Below are 8,165 nucleotides of genomic sequence, written 5' to 3'. Positions count from 1 at the left end.
ATTCATTAAATTCTATTAATAATCCTTTTTAAAAGTAATTTGTTGCTGGTGGTAATTAGGATTTTAAATGGTAATGCGGGTGGCAATTAAAATAATAATGTATGTAACTGCGAGTGAGATTGCATTAAAAATTACACAAATCAATATATTGATACGTTAATATACGTACACTCAAATATCGAAATACACTGTAAATTTAAGTTACGTCCTGAAAACTTGGTTAGTATTATGATTTGTCTTGTACAACAGTAGTTTCAATTATCCTACACAGTATTTATCCAATAAAAAGACCAAGAAAGATTTTAATAGTACACTATAGATTATTGAGTATATATTAATATCAAATTTCCCTTTTTCCCATTCTATTACAGTGTATTGATTTTAAGGAAATTTTATTATTAAATACTTTATTTAAAAACTTAATATTTCCAAATTAGTTCGAAATCATTACTTCTAATGTACTTACTACATATGTACAATATGATGTCCCTCACGCTCACTGTGTCTCACAGACAAAATTCTTACAACGCTAATTTCATGTGGAAGATTCTTAGAATATAATTCTTTTGAATAACCCTTAGTAACTGAAGATAATTACTCGAAATAATTACACATATGAAAATATAATTATACATGTAGAATAATTTATGAAACAAACGTATGCATAGAAATATTTATGCTCAAAAAACAATAAGACCTGTCCTTCTGTGACATTATATTCAATAAATAATGTTTCCCTCTTTCAAGTAACCCCATTGTATGTTACATGATCCCAACAAGTTAAATTAAGTACATGCAGTAGCAGTGAAGGATATAGAATGCTTAATCTGTACTAACCGAATAAGATTCGTGAATGATTTATATTGTACTGAAATAGTATCAGTATCCTAGATATCTTCGAATCTTAGACAGAAAATCTCATTACTTAAAACTCCCGTGCAGATTTTAAGTTTATGCCAGAAGTCTCTCAAATACACTATTGTAAGAGTGAAAATGAACCTGTTAATTGTCTGATTACAGATGTTAATAATCGCTAATTGTTATTTTGTGAAAATATTGTCCTTGTTTTAGAATTGACAACGACATGAACTTGTGAGCATTAACTGTATGGTTCATTATACGCATATACAATTCATTTCAAACATGAATTCCTGCAAACCTACACTTCTTAAAGATACTATTATCCTAGAATGAAGACATGAATCTATTAGGGGTATCCATAGGTAATGTCGTTTCTTGAAATTAACGTTTATTTAAATTTTTTAAATCATATATGAAACACACAGTCAATGAGATAGTCGCCGTAATTGTCTATGACATTTTATCAATTGGAAATGAGCTTTTGTATGTCCCTTTTACAAAAATCTCTTAATTTTTCATTAAAATACTTTTGTATTCTGTTTTTAACATCTTTGTAATTGAACTATTTTTTACTATCTAAAAAATGCTGTAGAGATCTAAATAAATGAAAATTGGATGGGGCTAGGTCAGGGGAGAAAGGCGGATGTACTAAAGTTTTCCAATCAAGTTCTCTGATTTTTTTTGCGGGACTACTGGGAATAGGAAAAATTAATTCGGACCGTAAAGGGTTAAGAAGGGACGGACTTCCTGATCTCTCATCGAAGTTCCTGTTTTAAAGTTTTGTGAGCCATCATTAACATTTGCGGACACTTATAAACGCTATTAATATTGATTGTTGTAACGTAGCACTGTTTCCTTTACGAAGTTTGTAAAGCATACAATGTCGGATATGCTCTTTCATCAGTTTATTTGAACTCATTCTTTTTAAATGATATTTAATCTTCCAGTAATTTTAAGCAGCTTTCAAGGATAGTGTTTGAGGTCACTTTAGTGCTAATAGATCATCGACTTGTTTCACACGAAGTTTGCAACATTGATTCAACGACAAACGTCGGATCGAGACGACATTACTTTATAGGTACCCTCAATATCTTTATTTCTACTGTGACAAAGCACACGTTTTCATTTGGCAAGCATTCACCGTATTTTCAAGTAATTAAATAATGAAATCCCGAAACATAGGAGCAAACTAATAAATAATTAAAATGACATTAAATTAAATGTGAAATTGTATTAAATAATTTAAAAATAATTATATTAATACGTTGTTATAACTTTAGTGCCCGAAGAAGAACAATATGAATATTATTACCTAAGTGATAGAGAGCAATAAAACAATGCAAAAGCAAGATGGTAAATATTAACTTTTATTTGCAATTTGTGCGATTATCATGATCATGTTTTTGTGACAAATAATAAATATGTGAGTTCCATTGATGCGTTTTTAGGCTAATGTCATTTAAAGCTAATGGTAACATTAATATACAATAATCTCCAAAATTCTCTAGTTTCACATTACTTTGATGTAATGCAAAAAGTCATATCTAAAAGAGCTTCACGTTGAACTACATTAATTCATTTATTCTTCTATTTAATTATTTATGTATTTGTTTATTTATTCATTTGGTATTTTAATGCCGAAGGCAGTTATTTTGACTCTAATGCAAATTATGAAAAAACCATAACCTCTTGTTTCAAAGAAGTATGTTCTGTCATATTCCATTAGACAATAATACCCTATAATATAAAATTCTGATCACTTTTCAGTTAGTAATAAGGATCATCGATAACCTCGCTTTGATTTGGCAAACTTTGCTGGCATGCCTAACTCGCTTATATTTAATATGAAGTACCTGAGATTACATGTATATTAATTATGTTCAAGATCTAGAATCAGATCAGGCATACTCTTGAAACGAGTATTCTCCAACTGAAGTCGATAATCATATTGAATTTGTGCCGTTTCTTCGACGTCTGCTGAGTCTACGTGCGAAGGGTATCCACGTAGCAAAGAAGATGAATTGTTTCGAAAAATTTGAGATGACCGTTGTACTTGTTGAACGTCACGATGTATCGGATGCCATTCTGCCGCCACGCTATACTAACTAACTTGAGTTGGAGATCTCAAATCCTCCGTTTGCGTGGCAGCATTCCTACCTGTAAACACAAGATTAAACAATTCATTAAACGAACTTCAATCAAAAATATCAGTTTGAATTGTTTTCTGATTGTCTAAACCATATTTCATCTAATTTTCATTGGATTCTTTAGTCTTATAAGTTTTAGAATATGCAGTTGTAAGGTACGTGTTTATGTTTGTCTTTGATACTTCCTGACTCTTCCACTTATGATACACGAACTTGACTAGGTTTCGACACGAGGTTCTTATTGACTGGCCGACAGTAATACAAGATGTAAATGAAACTAAATAAGATGTAACGATGGGACCGATTTCTCTTGTTCTTGTGACTTTTCAGTTTATGAATAGTTAGATAACAAGGAGAGGGCCAAACATAAAAATCTGTGTTTAAATTAAACTTTACGCATGTTATAGTGCATATCTAGAAATAAGAAACCATAATGGCTTTTTTGACAATGGTCCTCCGTTTTCGAGAAAAATGAGTTTTAAGCTTATATGTTATATAATTGTTAATGTTATATTAGAATTCTTTTTTATTCCCATTTTCTTTGTTTTCCTTTGAATTATAAACTCTAAATAACTTGTATTTTATTATTGTAATATTATTTGTCGTCTTATTACAGTAACATATAAACTAGAAACTCATTTTTCTCGAAAATGGAGGACTATCGACAAAAAAGCCATGAGGGTTTTCCATCACTAAACATGTAAACACTGTACTATGCACAGGGTTTCATTCAAAAACAGATTTTTATGTCTGGCCCTCTAAATTGGCTGCGCGGCAGTAACAAAGGGTGGAAGTGAGACTGAATGCGACGGAGTGAGATGTAACGATAGAAAATAAAGCTCATAGTGCCGTGTACTTTGTTCTCTATCTAAAGATATTAAAAATGATTTGTCTACAATACCTCACGTAGGTGTAGTATCACTGTGTGCAATGTGCCCGGTTTCCCAAGGGAGCGGTAGCGTATTAGTTAATGATGATGAGGAACACCGAGCCATTGAACAACGGTCAATTGAACAGCGTTCTAAACCTAAAAAAGAAAGTATGCTGATAATAGATATAATTTGATTTTAAATAAAGTATTTAAGTTAACCCCTTGCCATATTATTTACTTTTGCTAGTAAGCTCGTGCAAAATGTTTCTATCCGTAGTTTAGAAGAAACGCAAAGAAATTGTCCACACCACTTTAAGTACAAATTTACTTTCAAGATAATATATTGGTAATAGCAAAATAGTTTTTTGCTTTGATTCATGTGCATTGAACAACATTGATGTTTATTAAACTAATCCCAAAATCTTCATCAAGAATTTCACTCATTGTATGGCAAGGGTTTAAAGAATGATATTATCTGTTTATATGATTCCGTTGAAATATTAATTTATAAATGTCATGTTCATTTGTGTATATATTGTAAAAAAGTATCTTCTCATTAATTATGTAGACAAAGTGTCTCGAGCATATAAAACTATACATTACATACAAATACAAATAAAAAGTTTTTTAGATTTTTTTAGTATCATCAGTTTGTTTAATTAATTTAATCATATTGAATCAGATACTTTGCAATAAACGTTTAAGCATAACTTCAATTTTTTCATTATTTTAAAAAGTTCTCCATTAAATTGCCATTATTGTGTAAGCACTGTATTAAGTATTAGTGCGAAATCTCAAACTTTACATCGGGTATATTACAATATTTTTTAATATAATACCTGATAAGTCGACACCACCCATACTGCAAACGTCAAGACCGCCTGTGCTAGTCGCGCAACAATGCTGTTTCGATCCTAATGGCTTTGGTCTACATAATATCTGCAAAAATAAGAAAAACAGAAATCAATTAAATCATCTATAAACTGTAATCTTAATTATTGAAAATACCGTCACATATGTTACGTAAAAATATACACGCAAGTGTTTTCACTTTAAAATTATGTTCATTTATCGTTTACACAGATAATTTATAAACTAAAAAATGTTTAACTCACTGTTTCGTAGTTCATATAAGTGCCCTTTTTTTCTTTCAATAATTTGTTCACATTGCTTTAGCAACCCCTAACCAACTTATTGCATATATGGACAGTTAAATAATCCGATACGTATTTTATCTTAAAACAAGAAATACAAAATTGGATCGACTCAATAACAGGAAAAAGTATTGTGAATGATGGAGAAACCTGTCCAGTACCCAATATGTGACAATGAAATTGTGTTAAAATAGAATGCAGTTTTAGCCAGAAATCTCGATTTTCAAACAGTTTTAAAAATTAAGCATGCTACTGGAGCAAGTTTAAAAATGCCCTAATCACATCTTGCGACGAACTTCATTCTCAGCTTATAAGTTGGCCTATGCGATGAACGCCATCAATTAATATTTGACAATTTCGAGAAAATACTTTTGAATGACTCTTGAAAATACTGTTTGAAGAATACAATTATTATAGCATATTTCCAGTATATGTAGCATATATTTGTATATTCTTGTATATGTTAACATATTATTGATCCATATTCAACATATATTACTTGCACATTTTGACATATTTTTGTGCCAAACATCCGCACTCTACTTGTTATAAATACAAGTTTCTGAATAAATTGATTATCGATATTTCGAACGTTTAATCTGAATGCGAAAACAAGCGAAATTAATTTTTAATGGAAAAGAGTAATGAATGATAACGATGATTCTCAATACGAAAATACATCAATGACGAGTAGAAACGGCGTGGAAACGTGCAACGATCTTGGAGAGAGTAGAATTTACGGGGCACCGACAAGCTTTTCGAGATTCATGGACTGTAAAGTCGAAGCACGAAGATATATGATCGTTACTGTTACTAGGGTCAACGTAACGTAACGTATCGCGACGACATGCTAAATCAATGAATAGCAAGAAAATGGTTGCAAAATACAATGGAAAAGAAGGTCGTTAAATAACAAAAAGAGTACTGGCATCGTGCTGTTCTATGGAAACCCTATACGATCGAATAAATCGGCGTACCACGTCCTTTCTCGATCACTTTATCACTGTTTACGATACGATACTTTTTTTATATTACACCTGTACCACAGATGATCTCGTTTTTTGTTGGAACATTTACAAAGGATTATTTAATAACATTTATCAACAATTCTTGTTGCAGTTAAATTTATGTTAATTATTCTTTGCATATTGTCAAAGTAAATGTTTGCTAATTTCACTACTGCTTTCCAAAACATGTTACGGAAAGTTTGTTGTATGCCACGATGTTCTGTAGTGAATTATTTAATTATTTTACAATCAGTAAAATCATTAAACCATTTTGTTGTCCCTTAAATTTGTAAAATAGTTTCCGAAATGAACGAAATAAGCATAAATTTTGATACAAAAAGCAATTTAGTAAAAGCATTAACTGAATACATTGTTATTTATACTCACTTTAGTGTAAAGTAGTTCCCTAGAAATCCGGCGAAAATGATTGTTGAATAGCCAGTATAGAAATGGATTCCAAAAGCTATTAGACAGGGCGAGCCATGTGGCCAGAAAGTCAAGGAACGGCGGTGGTTTACTTCCGGTACAAGCTGCAACAACTTCCTGAATTGTCCATGGCGTGACCATAACAATGAATCCTAAACTCATCGCAGCCATTGTCCTTGAGGCAGAAGTTGACAGCCGTCTTTCGTGATCTACAAGCTGGAATTAATAACATTTCGTTCGTTTAACGCTGAGAAATTTAGTTTAGAATAAAATAACATTGACTACGCCACTTTTTATTTTTATTAAGGTTACTAAGTCTAGTTACTGAGGTTACTAGTTATTAAGGTTACTAAGTCTGGCTATTAGATTCTCATTAGGATAATTAATCGTTATCATTAATTTAAATATCAATAGAAAGTAAATGTAAATGAATTGCTGCTCTGGCTGAACACGGTTTATGCTAAGTGGTTTAGCGTCTTGAGTACCGTCTAAATATTACATTTAGTGTCCTCCCAGCATTAAGAAAACTTAATGTCTATAAAATGCGAGAACTGCTTAAAAATTTGATCACTATTGAGTTGACTACATAGTGTTGTTACGCATCTTTAATAAAAGAATTATCGCCGCTACCCAGGTGAAAATGGTCATATCACTTACCGCGGCGACGGCCCGAACAATAAACAATGTTGATTCCATTTTCCTTAACGAGTTAACACGTCATTTTAAAGCTTGAAACGATGCTAATATTGTTTTTCATTAAAATATATCCTAGGTGCATTCGTCCTGCGTTCGACAAGTGCACACTCCATTTTTTTCATTTTATGAGATTCTTCAAACTAAATTCCACAGTTAACAGGTTAAGGACGGAGTGTACCAGAAAAGGACAATAATATCACGATCTTTTACTCTCTCACGCAAAATTCAACAGCGATTTACAAGAAAATTATTCATTTTTTATCGATGGTTCCTTTGAGACTATTTGTCTCCGCAATAAGTAGAATACGATTGGACAATAACAAATTTTAACCCTTTTTGTCAAGATCAGAAGTAATTTTGCGGCAGCTTCTTTACCTCAAACTTTATCAAACCGAAGGTGTAGAATCACGCTGCAACAGGGAAGTACAATCATTTCTTTCTACCTTGTACATCTTAACCCCTTGCACTACGATTTATTTCAGAACTATAATCGATATAATTACTTTATCATTAATAATTTATTAGACAGAGAAAAAATTCCAATGCTTATTTTATGTATACGTTTACTCCAAATAGTAACGATTAGTAATAGAAAACTAATGTTTAATTTAGATTTTTAAAGAATAAATAACACTTAGATTTGTCAAATTTAGTTTAATATTTTCATCACGAATTTGACGCGATATTGTAGGTCAAGGGGTTAAAGAAATCTGCCAGGCCGTTTCTACATCTGCCGAACACCATCAGCCCGAGAAATCCCTCACACCAATTGTAACCCTTGAATCGGGGACGTTTTCCGAATTAGGGAGAAACGTTATCGCCACTTCGTCTCCAACCGCCGCAGAATGCGGCCAAACGGCCGTTTTCTGGACAAAACTTAGTAACTTAAAAAGTATGAGTGATACAAAAAAATACTTCGTACAAAAATTGTAAGATATAGAGCTAAACATATGATGATTATATTTTTGTTTATATTATGGGGACATTATGAAGTTTTTTAAAT

The 8,165-nt window shown here is 31.6% G+C and overlaps 1 protein-coding gene across 4 annotated transcripts in view; it reads right to left on the bottom strand.

Annotated features, from left to right (window-relative positions):
- Nucleotides 1–209: 209 nt before the first annotated feature.
- Nucleotides 210–8,165, bottom strand: part of LOC116428571 (trace amine-associated receptor 8c) — a 133,287-nt gene continuing 125,331 nt past the window's right edge. For all 4 annotated transcript variants that reach the window (XM_031980360.2, XM_031980361.2, XM_076368121.1 and 1 more), the window contains 4 exons: nucleotides 6,428–6,682; nucleotides 4,719–4,818; nucleotides 3,910–4,035; nucleotides 210–3,018 (listed from right to left, as the gene is read on the bottom strand). In XM_031980360.2, the coding sequence (XP_031836220.1) occupies nucleotides 3,911–4,035; nucleotides 4,719–4,818; nucleotides 6,428–6,682 (480 nt within the window). In that variant the 3' untranslated portion in view covers nucleotides 210–3,018; nucleotide 3,910. The remainder of the gene's footprint in view (nucleotides 3,019–3,909; nucleotides 4,036–4,718; nucleotides 4,819–6,427; nucleotides 6,683–8,165) is intronic.

The sequence above is a fragment of the Nomia melanderi genome, chromosome 1, assembly GCF_051020985.1.
Source record: "Nomia melanderi isolate GNS246 chromosome 1, iyNomMela1, whole genome shotgun sequence".
In the NCBI taxonomy this organism is placed as follows: domain Eukaryota; kingdom Metazoa; phylum Arthropoda; class Insecta; order Hymenoptera; family Halictidae; genus Nomia; species Nomia melanderi.
The sequence above is the reverse complement of the archived record's forward strand: the minus strand, read 5'-3'. Positions and strand labels throughout refer to the sequence as shown.